We start from the raw sequence: 21,424 nt of genomic DNA, 5'->3' as shown, positions 1-21,424 counted from the left end.
AACCTTGACTTATATTAATGCCCATGCAAGGTAAAAGAGACCATGGAGTAGTGTGTTTTGGATTTCATTGTAACTTTATTACCTACCCTGGCAACACAGGTGATGTCAGCAGGGAGGTGCTTTAGGCCTATACTCACCTGCATGGAAATGGTAAATAAACTGCATTTATATCGCACATTTCTAATGTTATCCACCACTCAGAGCCCTTTATAACACAAGCCTTCACCCATGCACACCCACACACATTCATACACTGGTTGCAGAGGTGATCATTCAAGGTGCCACGTGCTCATCAGGAGTCGCAACTATTCATTTGCACATTCACACAATGGCACAATTAGGGGTTCAGTATTGTGGCCAAGGACACTTTGACATGCAGGCAACAGGGCCAAAGACGAACCACTGACCTCCTGGGCCACAGCTGCTGGAAATGTGGAAATATTTGAGAAAAATGATAAAAGGCGATGGACTGCATTGGCTTTCATGGTCATATAAGATCAGTGTTTTAACCAATAAACTATCAGCAAGATTTGTGGCGCTCCCTGTGGTGTCTAGTGTCTACACTATAGGCTCAGTAGACTGCACAGGATAGCCCATCTCCACTTATACACTGCAGCAGCAGGTCTGTCAAAATGGCATATTTTTTGACAATACAGTCCAATATTTTCAGTGTAACTTAGGATTCATCTTAGTTGGCTGATTGTCTGCCTCTTAAATTATTTCTCATGCAGAAAGATATTGAAGAGCCTTTGATATATTCATCTTAATGTCTATAAAGTGACTGTTAAAAAAATCTATTTTATGTCTCTCTCTGTGCAGGTGGTTTGTGTCTCTGAAAATGGTCTAGCTAAAATCTCTGATTCGTGAAGCAGCAGCAGCCTGTTAGCACTGAGCAAGGATGTCCAGTAGCTCGGGCTACCCCCCCAGCCAGGGCAGCTTCAGCAGCGAGCAGAGCCGATACCCACCACATTCTGTCCAGTACACCTTCACCGGCACGCGCCACCAACAGGTAGGATCTTCCCTCTGCATTGTTGTATTTGAGCTCACAGGTTGTGTTTGTCTTTGTCATAATTGTGCCAGAACTCTCCATGCTGTTGGCTTTCAGACGCTGACTTTCCTCTGAGGCATTGAAGGTTAATATTTAAATACTTTTCTATGAGTAATAATAATAATAATGACCAGTAAAACTTAATGAGTGGAGCACTTCTCCTACAGCCTGATTTTTCTAATAAAAGAATTGGGCTTGCGTTGGACTCACATATCTTGGCTGGTTTAATTTGAGGCTTTTTAAGTTATTAAACTTGAGGCATACGTTTTATTTTTGACAGTAGCCCATTGCTTTATATGTTTCATTTACAACCAGAACTGCATGCTGTTATAGTCCTTTTAGTTTCACTTTCATACACTGTCTGAGAAGCCACTCAGCAGTTCCATGTGTGATAAGCAAGAGGCAGGCTAGCATTGAAAACAGGACGGATCATTGCTTGTCTTCCCTTAATTGTGTCTGAGATAAAAAAAGAAAGGTGAAGTTAGGTTCTGGCTCAGTTATGAGCTTGGTACGTTCAGACAAAATTAAGTTCGCGCAGATCAAGACTGATGATTAATTGGAGGTAAGGTTTGTTGCAGTGAAAATTTGAAGCCAAGGAGCTAACACTACTTTATTTGTATTAAATCTCTGTAAATGTTGTGGGGCCATATCGACAGAATAGAGACATTTGCTCAAAAGACTTTGGGCTGCACCCTAAACCTGTATTAAAATAGTTAATCTGAATAGTTAATGTGCATCGGCTGATGCGACTGACTTGCAGCTTTACACAGAAAAGGAGTTGGAGGTGGTGTCGCTGCAATGTTTGATGTGGCTTCAGCCCAAGGGCTTTCTATCGCCCAAACCCAGCTGCAGCTGCAACAGCAGTAGACGACCTGCAGGTGAAATGTAACTGACTGTGTTGTCAAATTAAAACGTAATCAAGGTGAATTAATAATTCTGTTAGTCATGGTCTCAATACTGAACAAATTTTCTGATATTCAATTCAGTTATTATTATGCAGCTCTGTGCAATTTCTGTCAATTTCATTCGGCTATTGTGAATATTGGATAACGTTTCTGAGCTATTTTGGATGACATACTTCGTAGAAGTTTACTTTCACAGAAAACTGTCAGCAGTACTTTTCTGGGCATTTTGATTGTTTGCTTAAATCTGGGAAAAAACTGGAGTTTTCCTGTAACTGCATTTGCTAGTTCAGGTTTGTTTGGAGGTCACACTGTGCTGATAAGATTTATGTGTTCTTTACCCAGTAGATTTTTTGATAAAAGCTTTGGAGTATTGAAAAGTTTTAATCAATTTTATTGACCTCCAAAATCTATTTTAGTTTTCAAGACAGGAGCAGCGATACTGATTTGGTTATGTCATTGTGAGCTGTTTGAAAGAGGGGCTAAAGCGTGTCCCACTTCCGGGCCAACCCCTGTTCCACAGTGTACTAGTACTTTTTTTGTCTTTTATCTGTCTGTTAAGTTTAGACTGTTCTTATTCTGAGCTACTGGGGCATCTCCCCCTGTACTTGCTGATAAATGTGTGAGTATGTGAACCTTGTTATTTTAACAGAGGGGGATACTTACCCCGCCACCTACTTTTCATTATAAAGCTGTTTGTGGTGTGTACCTCTCGCCTTCAGGATTTCACCGTCCCAGACTATAGGACTCATATGCAAGATCCACAGGGTCGGAGAAGACCATCTTTACTGTCTGAATTCCACCCTGGAGCTGAAAGGTAAAGGCATCGCTTCACATATACGGCATTCTGCCTAAATATCTAACTGATATAACTGCGTCCTCATACGCGCCTTCAGCTTCAAGCCGTGGGGCGGGGTGGCAGTAAATATTGGGAAATTTTGGCCAGCCCACTGTAGTTTTCAGTTTTTGTTTTTTTTTTTTTTTCTTAGAGCTTTTAATTTATTGATTACTGTAGAGATTTAAGGAGAAATTCTACAAGTAGGACAGAAAATGCCACTAGAATACATTACCTACTGTAGCTTTACTAAGTGCGGTCTGTATTGTAGAGTTGTTATTCCTTTTGCTCTCCCTCAGGGATGCTAGTTTCGGACACGTCTGAATTTCTTGTTTACTTCTGTTCTTCAGGCCTCCAGAGAGACGCCATGGTTACGAACAGCAGTTTCACTCCATCACAGCCCAGTCTGAACATGAGGCCTTGGAGGCGAAACGCCCTCGCATGGAGACTGTTGCTGAGGCCCACATTGCCCGCACCCCTCCCACAGCTGGGGGTATTGTCATGCCCATAACCCATACGGTGCAGGACAGTCTAAGAGCCACTGTGGAGGTCAAAAAGGTGGGCGCTGTTCTTCTTCACTTACTTTTGCAAACTAAAATGTCTAATTTGGTTCAGTTGTGTGATGGCTTACTTTCTTGTCCTTTAAGAGACAAACTTAGTAAGGTGACACTGTCCTGTAGTGATGCACTGTTGAAATAGGCCATGGTTTTCTGGCACTTTCATAGCCCTCTCCTCATAATGAGAGAGAACTTTGAACTTCTCTCTGAGATTTTGTGTTGTCAGTATGTGTTTGTCGATAATATTTTGAAATAGTCCCCGTCCTCACCAAGAGGTAGGACCTTTCTGACACCACCGTGTCAGCAGAATAGTAACCAGTAACCAGAATCATTGTGGGCACTGGATGGAATATTTAGGTTTTGTACAGATGTTGTGTTCTACTTTTTTACAAGCTCAATGAAGTGTTTTGTTTTTACCAGGAGTCTCAGTTCACTGTCAAAGTGGAGTCTCAGTCCCCAGGAGGACCTACGCTACATATGGGGGAGGAGCAGGATACGTCGCCCTCCAAACTGTCCAAGGAGGAGCTGATCCAGAGCATGGACCGTGTGGACAGAGAGATAGCTAAAGTGGAGCAGCAGATTTTCAAGCTGAAGAAAAAGCAGGTTGGTTATCGAGTAAAACCACCTCTCTGAACATGCATTAAACACAATGGATGTGGTGTAAAAAAAAATTTGGCAGAAGTAACAAGTTCACTTGCTATTATAATTAAGCATAAGCCCACGTGAGACTGAAGTTGTGGTAATTTTAGAACAGTTGTTAAACCTCACAAACAAATTGTTTATTGCTTTAATGAAATTATGTCGAATTGTAAACTCCTGTAGTAAAGTTGTAAGTATTGTAGTTGTTTTATGTTTCATGTAATAATTTTGAAAGAACAGGTGTGACAGTGGCTGTACCTGAAAAGGATTTTCCTTACCCTGACATGAATGTGTCCAAGTATCTGCCGTGATTTGAATAGTTTATTCAGTGACAGTTTAACCCAGCTGCCATCTAAATAGAAATATTGTTAAGAGAATAAAATACCTCGGACACTCAGCACTGAATTGTCCGGTTAAAGTGACAAATGTAACAAGTTGTTTTCATCTCACTCAGCTTAATTTGCAGCAGTGGCAAAATCTAGCTTTGATAGTTTTCCAGCAGTACTTGTACCTCCTTGAGAAACTTGGTGTTCACTCTCTCTGGTGTTAATGTTAACAGGCCCTGCAGGCTAGCTCGTACTCTCACTGAGGAGTTTTAATCAGCACAGAGCTCTAGGCGGCACTTTCTCTACATCAGTGGTGTTTCACCTGCATTATAAGATGCTTCTGTGGCTCAACAAGATGGGGTTCATTATCTACTGAATGGCTATGTTCCAGTAGCTAGCTCTCAAAAACTAAATTACTAGAGCTGCAGGCTTATTTTTTCACCAGCTCATCTTCTCATCTTGATTAGCTTGTTCTTAATCTAGTTTGTGGCGGCTTTTCTCCAGCTATCTTTTTTGGAATTCTGTCTCATTAGACAGGAATGTAAGCTGAGCTTTACTGGGAGAGAACATTCACAGTTTTTCAGTTTGTGTTTTCACAAGAGTTTCAGGGATTTATGTGTTTATTTGAGGTATTTCAGGAATTTATAATCTCGTCCCTGTAACCTGTTAGTTTACATAACCTTTAACTTGTAAACATGAACCTATCAGACACTCTCCAGTTCTGCTTGTCTGTCACCATTAGCTTTGGCATCAATGGCAGAAGCCTTCAGTTCTGTTAAGAAATGTTGGACTTGAACAAGCTTGTAGGGAATGATCTGATAATGCCTGCATGGGCCTCAGATATCAGAAGCTGCGATCAGATCACAACAGTGTAGATGCTTCTGTGTTTTCCACCATTTTTTTTTTCATATGAAAACAAATGGAGACCCCCCCCCTCACACACACACACACACACACACACACACACACACACACACACACACACACACACACACACACACACACACACATTGTCCTGTATGTATTTTGTGTTTTTTTTTTTCTTGTCTGCTATTGATCAAAATGTTTTGTGTTGGTATTGACTTTTAGCAACAACTGGAGGAGGAAGCAGCAAAGCCAGTGGAGCCAGAAAAGCCAGTGACCCCTCCACCAGTGGAGCACAAGCACCGCAGCATAGTCCAGATCATCTACGATGAGAACAGGGTTAGTCATATGCTGCAAATCATCATCTCATATCCTCAGCTCTCATTTTGTTTGCCTTCTAAGCAGCCATTCAGCCATTATTTTAGCTGTCATCTCTGTGCATCCTCAAAGTAGGAAGACATTACTTTTGTCTTTCATCACCCTGGGTTACCTTGCTAAAATTGTACATAGCCTTGCCAAGCTGAGAACTCATGCATTTCCGCTGGGTCCTCACAGCAGGGGATAACCATGGCAACCACTGCTAACCAGTAGTGTTATCCCATCTCAAACCAAGCAATTTAACACTAAACTGATGGATGAACACATGCTCTCAGTGCTTTTGTATCTTCTAAAGGAATCTTTGTGGTTTGGAGTTTAGTTTCACTGCTATGTGCCTGTTCCAGCTTTCAAATGTCATCCTTATTTTACTGCCTACTGATAGCTTTTAGCCATATCTTAGCTGTTATGTCTGATGCTGATTTTGGCTGATGCAAACAGAACATTTCCGGTTGCTGCTGCTACTGTTAAGTTGTCTGCAGGCTAGCCAGTGGGAGGGTTTAATGGTAGAGGAGAAATAGGAAATGGTACTGTTTTTGTCACAGTTAGTGGAACGTCTTTATTCGTGATATTCCTCAGTTAAAAACAAGTGGTGTGCAAGATATGACTTCAATATTCATGGTTGTTCACAGCTCAGCTCTGCTCAAGTATTAATTTTCAGTAGTAATATTCATGCAGTGGGGAATATGTTTTGTTCTTTTTCCATATTTTGTACACAGTTGTGTTGGAAATGCAATGTTTTTACTGCAGTGTTGTTTTGTCCTATTTCCTTATGTGTTTTTAGCTTTTTTCAAATCAATTAAGAATACAGTGCATAAACCAAAAGTCAATGACAAGGCAGGCCTCATTATCTGTAATTCAGATGAACAATAGGGGAGCGAGTGTGTGTTTATGGAGGTCACTGTAGTTCATGTCTGTCAGACAATGTTGTGGTAGGAGAGTGCAGAGACACGCCCTCCTTCTCAGTCAGCCATTAACCCTTTAGGCTGTAAGGCTGCACAGCATTGTGGCAGCTGTGGTTGTTCGTCTCAGTCTGTAAATGTAGGCTTATGAAAAGGGGAAAGTCAAGAGTTATTCAGTGTCATTCTGGTGATCTTGAATTAGCTGACAGTCTACATTGATCCAGGAAAACTGTTGTTGCCATCCCTGTTAATTATGCTGCAGAGGGAACATTCTCTCTCCCATTTTTATTATTATTCTTTCCTTTTATCATGTATTGCTCCTTTCAGGCTGGTATGGCAGCTCACATTTCAAATGTCTGAATTTTTGTGCTTGTATATGTTACACATCACACCCTTGATCAGTAACTTTAAATTTAAACTGCTGCTTCATGTCCATTCTTAGCTTACATGCAATAGCCGCTAAAAAGTCTCATGAATATTAGATTTCCATGAGTACAAACCATAAATAGTTTTTCCAGGTTAAAATGTTTTGTTTTCTCAATATTCTCAACTTGCCGTTTCTCTTTACTTGTTGACCTTGTAGTTATAATATAACGTGAACTCTTGTTCTTTTTTCTAGAAAAAAGCTGAAGAGGCCCATAAAATACTGGAAGGTCTTGGTCCTAAGGTTGAGCTGGTGTGTGACTTAATGTTAATATTTTTTACCTTTGCGTGAGCTTTGAGAAGGAAGTAACGCTTAGCTCAGTAAGAAGTTAGATATTACTGCTTGCCTAATAGCTAATAATTAATCCACTACCTGTTCCTGGTCTGCTTTTTCTCTTCTTAGCCCCTGTACAATCAGCCATCAGACACAAAGGTGTACCATGACAACATCAAGACGTGAGTATCTGCATTTGTTCAATAGATTATTTCTTGAGCATTTGCTGGCCTTGCAAAGTACAGCGCTGCAGACAACACTAACAGGATAGGAACCATCTTAACTGAGGAAAGAGTTCAATTGGGGAAGGTAATGCTGACCTCAGTGAGATTTGTCCACCTGATCATTCTGTCTAATCTAATTGCTGAGTCACTAGATTGGGTTGCCCTACTGACACCAAGAAGAGTGATTGAGAAAGGAAGTGAAAGACCATACTTGTGTCTGCGTTAGGTGTGTTTAAAGTCGGGTTGTGTCGAAGGTTGAAGGCCAGGCTGTCTAGGATCACACTCTTATCAGTATGTACCATGAGAGCAGCCCAGCTGGCTCAGTCTTTTATCAGACCACCTCTGTGCGAATCTGCTGTACAGCCCACACTCTCAGGGTCAGCTCTCTCACTATTCTCTCCCCACAGCCACCATCATGTGTAAACAGAAGGGTTCCCAGTATTTTGTACCCGCCACAGTAAAAATAAACAATGACATGTCCATGATGGTTTTCGGTGGGGGCGTTGTAAAAGAAATCAAGCTGTTTAAGAATTTACACATTTACAAAGATACACTTGTACAACCCTGATTCCAAAAAAGTTGGGAAGCTGTGTAAAACAAACGAAACAGAATGTCATAATTTGCCAATCCTTTTTGACATCTACAGTTGAACCTCGAAAGGCTCAGTCATTCACAAACAAGGATGGAGCGAGGTTCACCACATTGTGAAACACATGATTGTATAAAGGTTATTACAACATGGGCTCAGGAACACTCCGTAAAAGCATTGTCGGTAAACACAGTTTGTTTGCAAATGATTGCGTTCTGTTTTTATTTATGTTTTACACTCAGCTTTCTTCTTTGTGCTGACTGCATCTTCTCTGCTGAAATAATAGGTTTCTCGTAGTGATTTTTTTATGTCATGCAACTTTCTATGCTCTCTTGTAAGTACCACAATAATTTTGCTAATAAACATTGTAATATCTTCATTTCACTGCATTGAATTTTGTTGTTCTTTTTTAGAAACCAAGTCATGAGGAAGAAGCTGATTTTGTTTTTTAAGAGGAGGAATCACGCTCGTAAACAAAGGGTAAGTGTCCCTGCTGTTAGGAAAGCACGGTGGAAGTTCCAGGTATTTGTGTCAGTGCTCTGGACACCACATTAGCGGCACCACCCAGTCCCATGGTCAGTCACATCAGACCTGACTTTTCACATACACATGACCTTAACTGACCGGGGGAAATGCTATTTTGATTATTAAAGCTTTTGATACATGCTATCTTCCTTGGTTACTGAAAGCTACAGAAAATTCTCACACTCTGGGTGCTTTGCAGAACTTCAACAAACATTCAGTTCAAAAACATTTGCATTTTTGCACGTTTAAAATGGAAAAGGCAGACATTGGACAATGCATTGCTCAGTCTTACACACTTGAAGAGTTCTAGAAAACATATCTGTAGTTGTTTGAATGCCCGTGCTGTTGGACAGAATGTTAAATAGAGGAGCTCACTGAATATTTAATGCACATTTTATATGATTCCTAAAATGAAACACATCTAATTCTTGGTCTTTATACATGAAGTATAGAAATGTGATGAGTACAGCCACGGCTGATGTGATTGTCATTAGTTTTGCAGGCATTTTGTCAGGAACCAAAGTATTAGACAAATTGAAATTTTGAACAAAAAGTTAAAGGATCACCGAAGTTATTACAATTCATCCGGCGAGAACATGAATCTGAATCAAAGTTCTTTACAGTCCATCCAATAGCTCACTCAAACCACAAAATGTCAATTTCATGCTGGCGCCACAGGAAAAGTCAGGAAATCACCACATCCAGTAGGCTAATCTCTGTGACCATGAATGTCTACAAAATTTCATGCCAATCCATCCAGTAGTTGTTGTTTTAGTTGTATTTCAGTCTCAACCAAAGCGGTGGACCAAGTGACCGACACTGCCATCCCTCGAGCTGTGCTGCTACCATGGCTAGTAAAAATAATGCAGTGATGTATTTACAGCAGAGGAAATGCCTTGGTTTCCCCTGTTTGTTGAAAGTTATTGTGTGGGCCAAGGACTGCCTTTATATGCAGTATAATAATAAATATTGTCACATCAAAGAACATATCTGAGCAATACGCTGGCTAAACGACTGTCTGTCTTTCTTATCAGTAACCAGTCTTTTAGATTTTTCAGAGTCATTTCCAATGAAACACTTGGTTCTTCTTTGTATTGCAGTGGCTTAGTGAGTCCCACCTTTCACTGGCTGTTCCATGTCAGGGTCAGACAGACCGTTTGAACAATGGCAGAGTGCACATGGCCTCATGCCAAGAGGAAGGTGAATTGTTTGCCCCTCGCTTCTGAGTGGAAATGAGGCTGTATTGTCCTCTAAATACTCTCCATAGCTTCACTAAACATTTTAACTCTTGCACCTCTGGAAATTGGTTTGATTTTTAGTTAGTGGTACAGTGGAGAAAGCATTGTTTTTGCCCTTTTTTTTGTAGAAATCTAATGTACCAGACCAATTATAAGCTTTTGAAAGCTATTTGTAAATAGAGAAGTTGCATTAGAACAAACTGTACCAGTCCTGAGTCAGGACACTGAATTAGGCAATGTGAAAGATGGTCATAAACCCACAACACAGCCAGTTCCTATGCAGCATGCACTCTCTGAACTCTGCTCTCACTTCAAGTTTCTGCAGCCTGTCTGAAATTGTGTTTACATTTGTTTTCATGTTGTCATTTTTTTGTTTCACACACTGCAAAAATGAAACATGCACTGATTCGGACCCACAGACTAGAAATTAGAGACATCACAGTCATGGCAGTTAGGTAGTCTGATGGTTAGGTTTTAATAATCGTGTTTGCATTATTTGCATATGCATTCTTATTCCGCTCCATGACCTCCCAATGTATTACATGTACCATACCTCCTGCAAACTGAGCTTGATCCATTGCTTCATTGGAGAATTTCTTCACCATTGTACTTGGTGCATCTGAATATTGCTCATTTGGGATTAGTTGTACTTTATCAGGACACTGTTTCTGAGAGTTTTTTCTCAAATCAGCCTTTTACAGTCCTATTACAGTCAGCCACTCCTGATGTAGCATTTTCCATGCTTTGTATACAGGAGCAGAAGATCTGCCAGCGCTATGACCAGCTGATGGAAGCGTGGGAGAAGAAGGTGGAGCGAATGGAGAACAACCCCAGACGCAAAGCCAAGGAGAGCAGGACACGGGAGTACTATGAAAGGCAATTCCCTGAGATACGCAAGCAGAGAGAGCAGCAGGAGCGCTTCCAGAGGTAATTAATTACCTGTGACTGGCCAACATCTTGACATTATACCATTATTGTGCTGCAATATATGTTTGCCTGTTCTTGGTCCAAAAGCACACTGATACAAATCGTGGCTTCCTCTATTTCAGAGTACTTATTGTTGTACACTGGAAAGGGTGGACTTTGTTTTCATATAGACTAAGACTGAAACTAAGGATTATTTTCATTATCTATTAATCTGATGGTTATTTTCTCAATGGAGTGATTCACATTGTGAAAAATGCTGATCATTACTTCAGTGAGCCTGAGCCTGCATATTTAAACCACCCAGTTTTATTTAACCACATTCCAAAGCCCAAAGATAATCAGTTTATTATCATAAGAGTCTGAGAAAAAACGGCAAATGCTCACATTTTAGGACCTGGGAACTGTGACATTTATTTATTTATGTGCATTTTTGGAAATCAATCAGTTGTTAAAGTTATCAGTCACAGTCACATTACTCAAGTAATTTAGAGTAGATTAGAGTAATAATAGTAGAGTAATTGTTATGACTGTAATACAGACGAGCATAATTGGTCGGTGGAAGGAGATGACTGTGTTCCTGTCTATTACCGTTTTCTTGCCCATCAGTTTTTGTTAAAAACTGGTAACAGATCAGATTTTTCTGCCTGGGAGGAGACTGCCTCATTGGACAAAGAGGGTGCCTATGCTAGCACTAGATTGGTCACATCATTTGAAATTGCACAGGACTGAAGTAAATACATTCTTTTTAAAGCCGGGAGGGATTTGCTGTATGTGAGGAGGTGATCAAAGATGAAGGAACTAGAGTGAAATGATATTCACTCCAGCAACATTTTATTGCACTGATAATGATGACAAGAACTCCCAGGCATTAAAATCGTCTCTTCCATTTGTAAGATGTCTGTTCAGCTATCACTTAAATTGAGGACGCTAGGTGGTGTGTGGTGGCCTACTTTGGGCGGAGACACATGCTGTCTGGTTGCCTCTGAGAAGGGAGGCGACCAGACAGCAGTCAGGGTCATGGTCCAGCGTCTGGTTGTTCCTGGCGCTTATGCTTGGTGTTTTCATTGAAATCTCCAAGTAAGAGTCAACGCTGTTTATGAAGACTGCTAGACCGTGAAAGAGGAAGCATGTAATAACTGGTCTGAGAGACTGTTTTACCATTAATAATGGGTGCAATGATTCAGTTTGTTAACAGAGCTTTGAAAGGAGCAAACTCTTCCTGTTGCTTAAATGAACAACTTGACTCACACTGGTTTTTATTGGAAAAGAAACAACTCAAAGTAATGAAAGATGGAAATTTGTTTTCCTCTGAAAATAATTGAACCTAACTGATTTTGCCTTTGCACAGTATACAAATTGAATGTGATATTCAAAATTGTGTGTGCACAATTGTAACATTTGTACCACTGTGTCCATCTTTCCACAGGGTTGGACAAAGAGGAACAGGCCTGTCTGCAACAATTGCAAGAAGCGAGCATGAGATTTCTGAAATTATAGATGGCCTTTCTGAGCAGGAGGTTGGTTCTATCTGGAGTGTCTTTTAAATATATTGAAGTGTAGATGTGAAACCACAAACAGAAGTTTTTTGTTTTCTTAGATGGAAAAATCTCTGTGACATTTCACTTACTGTGCCATCCTGAATACATGTAACCTAAGTCACAAAGGCAGGGAGCAGATCTCCATGTGCAGAAAGATGGTTCATAGAACAAGATAGAGTTTTTTAATTGCACTGATTGTGGCCGCTGTCCCTGTCCATGTTCCACAGAACAACGAGAAACAGATGAGACAGCTGTCAGTCATCCCTCCCATGATGTACGACTCTGAGCAGAGGCGAGTGAAGTTTATCAACATGAATGGCCTGATGGATGACCCAATGAAGGTGTACAAAGCCCGGCAGTTCATGAATGTTTGGACCGAACACGAAAAGGAGATCTTTAAGGAGAAGTGAGTTGAAGTCTCTTCCTCAGACGTGGCTATAGAGCTGACTGCCACCTTGGACTTACACTGATATATTTTTGTTTTTGGCACATGAATAATGATTGGCATCTCTTTCCAGGTTTGTCCAACACCCCAAGAACTTCGGCCTGATTGCCTCCTATCTGGAGAGAAAGGTAAACTTGTGGATATATTTTTGCTGTAAAAGACGAACTCTCCCGAAGTCTGAACTGTATTGGGATTCAAGAGCTTAAAGCTTGTACAAATATGATAATTTTTTCATAGAAAAATCTAAACTATAAACTAGTTGTCCTACAGGCTGTAATAAAACTTTCAGCAGTGATTATTTGATTTATTATAAGACCTTTTTGAAAAGCTTATTCTGGCCTATTGTGTACTAGATAGTGAAGTGGGAACAACACTGTTTCCAAAATAGTTGGGATGCTGTGTAAAACGTAAATAAAAAGAGAATGTGATGATTTTGCAATATGCTGAAGCCGCATATTTAATTGAAAATAGCACAAAGACGACATACCAAATGTTGAAACTGAGAAATTCTTTGTTCAAAATTATATCCTCATTTAGAATTTGATGCCTACAGACCATGTGAAAAAGCAGACATTGCCTCCACTTTCAGTGTCCTGTGTTGATAATAATATGCCATGTCTTGTTTCAGTGCGTTGCTGACTGTGTCCTTTACTACTACTTGACCAAGAAGAACCATAATTACAAGACGCTGGTGAGGCGAAACTATGGAAGACGGAGAGGAAGGAACCAGGTAAACCAGAGGCTTTATTAATGAAATGTTAAAAGTTTGCCCCTTCTGTGGTTGATGCGGGTCATTTCTTCTTTATCTTCCAAGTGTCAACAGCATTGATTTTACTTCTCAGTTATGGAGATTTGCTGCCTTGCTTTGAGATTTAGCAAATCACCTTTACTTTTTTGACGCTTCATAGACAAAACAATTATTTAAAGAAATTATTTCAGAAAATAGTCAGCAGATTAATCAGTGTTGACAATAATCATTAGATATAGCCCTGTTTCATTATTTCATTCTTTACACTCACATTATTATGATTTACTGTGTGCTGTCACTGAACAGTTGCACAAAAATCAAAAGCCCCCATAATACAGAGAAGTCAAATAAATCCCTATTTTACAATAATGTAGAGGAAGCTGGATTCATTTTGAGACCCAACTGTCTGTTTGATCCTATTGCTACCTCTGCTCCATGTGGCCACAAAGGTTTACTTGTCACAGTATCAAGCACAGAGACGAGCTGGAGGTGCCTCTGTGAACTCTCAGTGTGCAATCACTGTCAAAGCTGGAATGTGAACTTGATGCCAAAATGAAAGCTATAATTGGGTAAATATGGAGATATGTTGTTGTACACACTTTGTCGTTCAGGACTTTATAGAGTAGTTGTTGATTCGCCCCTAAATCCAGTACAAAAAGATGCACCATCTCATAAACTGCGTGGGTGGCATTAAATATTAATTTCACTCATCCTGATGGATGTTGTCTCCTTACTGGGCGTTTTCCTACGTCATTGATGCCACAGTCCTTGTACAGGACATTCTGTGTCTGTCGAGTACATCTGCTGTGTAACGCAGTGGGTTGACTGTAGGCTGATTCCTTACATATGAGGAGTTGAAGAGCACGATAGTTCATGATTACATCTGGAAAGATGCTTCTTCTTGCTTTCCTAAGCGACTGGTACAATTCCTTTTATAGGTGTTTCATCACCACTTAGCCTTTTAATATTGTAGTATGGATACATCAGGAGTTGAGAGAGGACTTGTCCATCACACAGAGAGAGAAACATTCAATTGAACAGCTTGTGGGTTTATAGTAGCTGATTTAGGACATGCTTCCTCTGTGTTCCTACAATAAATAGTGGTGTTGGAACACATAAAAATGTAGGTTTTCCATGGGTTGTCACTTTAATGTAAAAAAGTTTGGAGGTTTTTCCAAACCGCGGTTGTTGAGAGTGTGGTGCCAGTAATGCACATCAGGATGTAGTGGATTTCCAAGATACTGGTGTGACTTAACTGCAGTTCCAGTGAGTAGAGTGAGTCATTTGAGAGGGAAGGAAGAGGACAGAGTGAGCAAAAGCAAGAGCAGTGGAATGTAGGGCGAATGAGTGAAACAGTGAAAAAACCCTCAGCGAGACGGAGTCAGCGCTGGCAGCTTAACTGCTGAGTGTGTGCTGTTGTTTTCTTTTTTCATTTTCCATTTCCTCTTTCTTCTGTTCCTCTGAGAGAGTGTGTGTGTGTGAGAGAGAGAGAAATTCACCCCTGTCTGAAACAGCCGAGTTGGTACAGTCCAGCCATCTGACAGGCCCAAAAACTCACTGTGCTGCTGTGAGTGCCAATCAAAGAGGAGTGCTCGGCAGGGATTACCTTGAGTGACCCTGCATAGATTAGTGCGTGCATGTGAGATGGACAATTCTTTGGGCGGCTTAAGCGGCCTGATGACACGCTTTCCTGGAATATGTGCGGCGGTGCCGTGGCCCGGCAGCCCTTCTAAGGAGCTCTGCTATGGTGCTGTCCTGCCCCTCTACAGCTACCGTTTCCACCGCTATGGAAGTACTGGAGGCTAAACTCACATTTGCAACACCATTAAGCTGTGGCTCACAACAGAGCAAAGAGATTTTATGACCAGCAAATGAGCTTGCAGGTACGTCACTAGCTTTGAAACCACAGGTTCTGCTTTTGGGTTGATTCTTCCTTGTCTTGTATCTTCTTGTTTTTTTCCTGTGTCGTATTTTGTATTGCTCTGTTGCTTTGGCAGTTCGCTTCTTAGCCTAGATATTTACTTGAGGCTCGTAAGCACTCAGACTCAGCTTTTTTAGGGTAGATTTCTAGGGCATGTGCAGACATGGTTTTAATTTATCCGTCAAGCCAAGGCTGTGTGGAATGCAGATACATGCGTATTTATGCTATGGGATAAGGAATTTTGCCAACTTAAAATGTTGAAATATTTTTAGTGGTTCTCACAGCAGGCACTTTTTTGGAAGCCTGCCCAGGCCACACCTCCACTGTGACTCCATTGGTCTCAAAAGTAGAACTTGTGCCTTGACAACGTTGTTGTGTCTGAGTGTCTTCTTCCTCATATTGCACTACTCTGACAGAAACATCCATATATTTCTGTCAGCTTGCAGCTCCACCAATAAAAAGCAAAAGTTTCAACTGTACAATAAGTTTTCCATAGTAAAGGAACATTTTCAACAAATCATTTGCTTCTTTATGCCATTCTCTTGCTATGCTGTTGCTAGTGTTTATACTAGACTGTTCATCTGCAGTTCCATTTAGGATGAGCTACAATCCAGTGAGCCATTTTGTGATCCTCTGTATTTGAAATTGAATGAACTGATATTGAACACTTGTTTTATTATTGTGTAATATTTATCTACATTAGAACTGAGTGATGCAGCCACTGATTATGTTCTACAAAGTTCATGCTGTAACTTTCACATTTGGTTCAGTGAGTTTTCAGTGCTTCACTATGGGGAAAAAAGTATTTTCTTAATCCAGTTTGTTTGGCAGTTCACATAGCAATATTGTTGTGTTAATGTGGTAGTTGTCTTTGAGCACTGGTTCACCAGCACGCTCGTTTAATCTTAATTTAGAGATGTGGCTATTATTACTTATCAGAATTGTCCATTTTTACAATTGGATATCTTTATAAATTAGACAAATTGCTGATCTCTAAAATATACATCATATATCCAGACCAATAAACCAATAAATAAATGTGCCTCTGTTCATGAGCCATGTCAGGACACCCACAGACAAATGTGAAACAAAAAGTGTGTACGGTGAATTGAGGCCAGGGCCCGAATTATTCCAATGCTGCAAAAATCCAATTTTACAGTAGATATCCCCTAAATTTGATGTCATCTGATATACAAAAACAACTGAGCTTCAGTCCATGTTTTATTGCTCAGCTTTCTAACACAACACATTCGTCAGAAGAGCAAAACACTGACAGAAGACAGAACATGTTTTTGTGGAATAATGCCAGAATGGAAGATAAACAAAATATCAGCATTTGGAAAGAAAAGTGTGTGTAATGTGCAGTTGTCTGTGCCACTTGTACTGGTTGAAATAAATGACATGAAGCAAAAAGCTGGTCATTTACAGTTGCAAAGATGTGTCATCTACGAAAGTGTTACTGAGATAATGTTCCTGTTCTGGTAGGCAAAGTAAATCTTGGAGAGTAAACGGATTCAAGTAAGCTCTGTGGTAGGAAAGGCAAGATTGACTTGTGGCTCTGTCATTTCCTAAATCAAACAGCACTTGTGAATCAGCAAAAGAGGGGAGAAATTAAAACTCTCAAAATATTCAAACCAGGTCAGGAAAGAGCTTCATTTAAAAACACTGAAGAACCACAGAACCGCAGGGCCTCATTGACTTTTGGAGAACATCTGTGTAGAGGCTCTTTACGCAGTGTGGGAGGAGAGGCAGGAATGCCACGGCTCTCTGACCACCTCCAAAGCAAACACGAGCGCTCCCTGAGCCAACCAGAACAGCATCTCACTGAAGGGCATGTATGGGGAGAATAACTCTGGCCTAAAACAGCCTGGTCTCCTCTACAAAAAGGTCTCTGAATTGTTAAGTGCCAAAAACATGCTTTGCAGACTACTGCAGGAAGGAAATGAGTCAAGTCCCAATCCCAGTTTGACGTGGTCCTCTCTGCATACGTCAAGCTGCAGTCTCAGCTCTGAATCTGCAGGGCTTTCCTTAAAGACTTGAACTGTGCAGCTGCATCATCATCATACTCGACTGTAGAACCATCATACCATTTCCAAAATGTGGTACCAAGAATATCCCCTTGCTATTTTAGTATTCAGTATTATAAAAATGAGTTAACACACTTAACTCATTAACACAGTAGCTGGCACGATCATATCTAAAAATTCTGGCGATGCCTCTTATGTGCAGCAAAAAGTAAATGCAGAAGTACCTTGTAAGCAATGGTCTTCACATCAGCCATGAATCAGACTCTTCCATTTGTCTCCAGTTGATTTAAAGAACATAAATGGAAGGCTGTGGACTTAACAGTGTTGGGTAAACTTGAGATAGCATCACAGGCAGTTTTCCTTTAAATACTGCAGGTTTCATTTAGCTAGTCATGCAGCTCCACTCCTAGAAGGTCTCTGATTATTGGCCGTCTCTGGTTAAAGCTGGCTAGAACAGCCACTAATTCTAATTGCTTTTTGCCTCTTTTTGTGGAGTCGTCAAGCACTTCTGTGTCAGATTTAACTGTATGGCAGCCAGACTCCTCGTGTGCAGAATTATGTTGTAAAATAGACAGACGGACACAGTTGTTTTTGTTTCCCTGTCTTCCCTCTCTTTGCATCAGTCCATATCTTTTGCCTTTACCATTGCGTGAAGCACATTCCTCGGCTCTGTCTGGTACCAGCATGGGATGTTTGGCTTGGCAAAGCCAGACTTGTTCCAGCACAGCGCTTTCATGGAGCAGGCAGGAGGAAGCATTCTGTGGTTACTGCGCCAGTAGTGATGATAAAGAATGTAGCTCTGTCCTCAGTCACTCTGTTGGACCTGTTTTAAAAAATCCCTTTGAATGATGTTTTCGCTCTACTCTCATAGGCACTGCCTATCTCTACCCTTTTTCATTTAAACTTTTGAAGTGTCCTCTTTTCTACATGACTCCATTTTTACATGTTACAGTGTGTCTTTGAGGGATTTATTTAGATAAATGCGGCATTAGAAATGGCCGCCCTCCAGAATTCTTCATTTTGTGATAAAGGAAGTCTACAGTGTGGTTTTTCTGTCTTTTATGTTCCTGCAGATGTTGGACAATGTGATGATCATCAAACTATGACACAGCCTTAAACCTATCTGTGCAGGGTGTACGGCACGGCTTTTCATCTTTGAATTACAGGCTTTTTAAATTACCTTTAGTCTTCATATTTGTTGTATTGTTGGTTGGTGCAGCTTGAATGACCAGTCAGCAGCATTCATTTCTGTCATTCACCGGACTTTGTCTGTCTGCTGTCAAACTGAATTTTTAAGCACACTATTCAAGCTCATCTTCTGTTGTACAATTTTAAATGGTCCTCTGGGCTCACAGGGCCAATGCAGGCACTGCTATACCATCAAAACATGTCTGTTGCTTAATTGTATGCAGGAAACCTAGAGCAGGAAATGCGTAAAAACTTCAGGAGAGGTGTAGGTAAGGGTATGAGGCATGTATAAAGCTTGGACATAAGGATGTGGTGTTTTCTGTATCATGGTCAAGTACTAGTCAGACAGGAAGATCTGAATTAAAACATTGATATCACTAAGTACTGAAAAGTATTTACACTTCTGGCAAACTACTTAACTTTTGCCAACGTGAACACTTTTTCTTGATGTTTCAAGGAGAAACAGCTAAATATTTTTCCTTGTGTTTTGTCTTCAGCAAATAACACGTCCCTCACAAGAAGACAAGTCAGACGACAAAAACGAAGAGGACAAATCCGAGAAGTCCGAGAAAAAAGAGGACGAAGAAAAGAAGGACGAGGAAGAGAAAGATGAAAAGGAGGATTCTAGGTGAGTTGTCCTGGTGTCACTCTGGTTAATTAGGCCCTGTAGGTAAAGCTCCCTTTTTCTTGTCAGTTTTGGGTCCATACACCCTGATCATTCAGAGAAAGCTTTGTTTCTTAAATGTATGAGTTAATTGGATGGAATTATGAAAGCCAAATAGTAAATAGTTTTGGCCAGAGCTGACAGACCTACATAGCACACATTTTTTCCAAAATGTGATCTCTGTGCAGTTAGCTTGTTAGTTGAATTCTATATTTTTGAATTTTCGGATGAGTTTGGTAAACTGGTTGGTAAGGATCATGATCAGGATGAAGTTGAGGTTTGTTGTATAAAATTAAGGAGGAGAGAAGGTGGGTGTTTTCTCTCTCTTATGTGAAATTGAAAATGCCTAGCAGGAGTTATTTGATTTTATTCTTGTAGATTGCTAAATCAAGTACTTTACTTCATGTATTCCATTATTAGACAGGGCGACAGGTATTACAGGTGAGACAGGAGAGAGGTAGAGGAGAAGTACAGGAGAGAGGAGGAGAGACAAGACCAACCCCAGGCTGTCTGGGTGGATCTTGAAGCATTTTATTAAGCATAATTCAGCATCCACAAATGTGTACAAATATGTGCCTAAAGCCCTTCATGTGTCAGCAGACGTGCTAAATATCTTCTGCTGGCACAAAATAAAACACACTCCACCACCGCTGCTTGAAAAAATCCTCAGGGAATCACTGTAAACATCAGACAAGGTGTGATGATGGGAAGATTTCACATCCCCAGTCCTTTGGTGGAGTGATGCATGTTCATGGTCTACAGAGGACTTGGATGGGGGATTGCAGTGTTGGTTTTGGCACGTGACTAACAGACAAGAAACCTTGCTAACTTGTTAACAAGTCTGTCCAGCTTGAGTGTAGACAATTTTGATATTCTTTGCTCTCTTCTGTTCTGTCTTGGAGGAAGAGAACAGATTTAAAAATGGCCTGTTATTGTTGACTCAAATGGCAATGGATATTTGCTGTACCAATGGTCTCTAAATCTGTGTTTTCCCCCTCCAAAACCACAGGGACATTGGCAAGGACAAAGACAAGTGTGACGGTGGGGAGGACGAGGACGGAAAGGAGCAAAACACGCCGCGTGGCAGGAAGACTGCCAACAGCCAGGGCCGCCGTAAGGGAAGGATCACAACACGCTCCATGGCCAATGAGGCTGCATCTGTGGCGGCTGAGGAGGCACCTCCCCCTGCCACTGAGTCTGCCTTGCCAGATCCTCCACAGCTCCCTAAACCTGATCCAGCGCAGAAGGCTATAAAGGAGCCTGCAAAACCCCAGACTCCAGTCGCTTCCATGGATGCTAATAAAGGTAAATTCTCCTGGTGATGCTCTCTGGAGATGTTCAAAACCTATACATTACAAGACAGGAACACAATGACTGACACAGAAGCACCACGGAAATTGAGTTCACAAATAATAAAACCTTACAATATTTCATCACAAAATATGTGATGAGTATCCAGAGCTCATTCTAGCTGCACTCGCAGTAATGCTGTTATTATATTTTTTGGCTAGGCACTGAACATTACACATTTTCAAGATGATTGTGTCACTTCTTCAAATTATTTTGAAGTCACATTTTGGTGGAATCACTTAGCAGTTCATGCAAACAACATTAGCAAGGTAATTCTCTTACTGCTCATATTTAGTTTACATAAATGATAACAGTGCCAGATTTACCATAGAAATGAACAACAGTTTTTGAAACACCAGGTCTTCTCTTCCTTATAGAAATAAACATTTCTCATTTCTAGCTGAGGACTGTGGATTTCGTTAGCTAAAATGATGACTCAGATGACGCAGATTTATAAGTGTAGCTAGCTAATGTAAGCTAATGCTAATGCTTGAATGAGTCAGCTCGGAGTTCCATTACCAGCTGACTTTTCCATGTGACACATTTTGAGACGGCAACCCTGTAAAATGGTCTTAAATATGTCCTTGATGGCTGTGCATGTGATAAAGTGCTTAAAGACTGAGGCTAAAGCTAGCATAACATCAGCATCCTGACCAGTTGTTGAGTCAACGTATACAAGAGAGAAGCATTGTTTTTGTATTTCAGTGTAGAGCTAGTTCTCTCCATGCATTCTCTTGCATGCTTACTATAGAAGAAAAATGTAGTTGGACAAGAATCACAGTGGTTAGATTTAGGCTATGCTTTATTGTTCATATTTTCAAACAGTGCAATTCAATTAGTTCTTCATGGAGCCTCATGCGTATCAACATGTGGAGAAATGTAAAGCGTGACAACC

At 40.7% G+C, this 21,424-nt stretch overlaps 1 protein-coding gene across 4 annotated transcripts in view; it reads left to right on the top strand.

Moving 5' to 3' along the window:
* The window catches only part of ncor1 (nuclear receptor corepressor 1), a 55,547-nt gene that overhangs the window by 3,819 nt on the left and 30,304 nt on the right, over window positions 1–21,424 (top strand). For all 4 annotated transcript variants that reach the window (XM_041951787.1, XM_041951786.1, XM_041951785.1 and 1 more), the window contains exons 2-16: window positions 820–1,009; window positions 2,673–2,767; window positions 3,136–3,343; window positions 3,763–3,945; window positions 5,397–5,510; window positions 7,068–7,124; window positions 7,275–7,327; window positions 8,372–8,438; window positions 10,476–10,648; window positions 12,075–12,165; window positions 12,414–12,592; window positions 12,705–12,759; window positions 13,260–13,361; window positions 19,013–19,143; window positions 20,189–20,484. In XM_041951787.1, the coding sequence (XP_041807721.1) occupies window positions 899–1,009; window positions 2,673–2,767; window positions 3,136–3,343; window positions 3,763–3,945; window positions 5,397–5,510; window positions 7,068–7,124; window positions 7,275–7,327; window positions 8,372–8,438; window positions 10,476–10,648; window positions 12,075–12,165; window positions 12,414–12,592; window positions 12,705–12,759; window positions 13,260–13,361; window positions 19,013–19,143; window positions 20,189–20,484 (1,915 nt within the window). In that variant the 5' untranslated portion in view covers window positions 820–898. The remainder of the gene's footprint in view (window positions 1–819; window positions 1,010–2,672; window positions 2,768–3,135; window positions 3,344–3,762; window positions 3,946–5,396; window positions 5,511–7,067; window positions 7,125–7,274; window positions 7,328–8,371; window positions 8,439–10,475; window positions 10,649–12,074; window positions 12,166–12,413; window positions 12,593–12,704; window positions 12,760–13,259; window positions 13,362–19,012; window positions 19,144–20,188; window positions 20,485–21,424) is intronic.

This window comes from Chelmon rostratus, chromosome 14 (assembly GCF_017976325.1).
Source record: "Chelmon rostratus isolate fCheRos1 chromosome 14, fCheRos1.pri, whole genome shotgun sequence".
NCBI lineage: Eukaryota > Metazoa > Chordata > Actinopteri > Chaetodontiformes > Chaetodontidae > Chelmon > Chelmon rostratus.
Note: the sequence above shows the minus strand (reverse complement) of the source record. Positions and strands in the feature narration are given on the sequence as shown.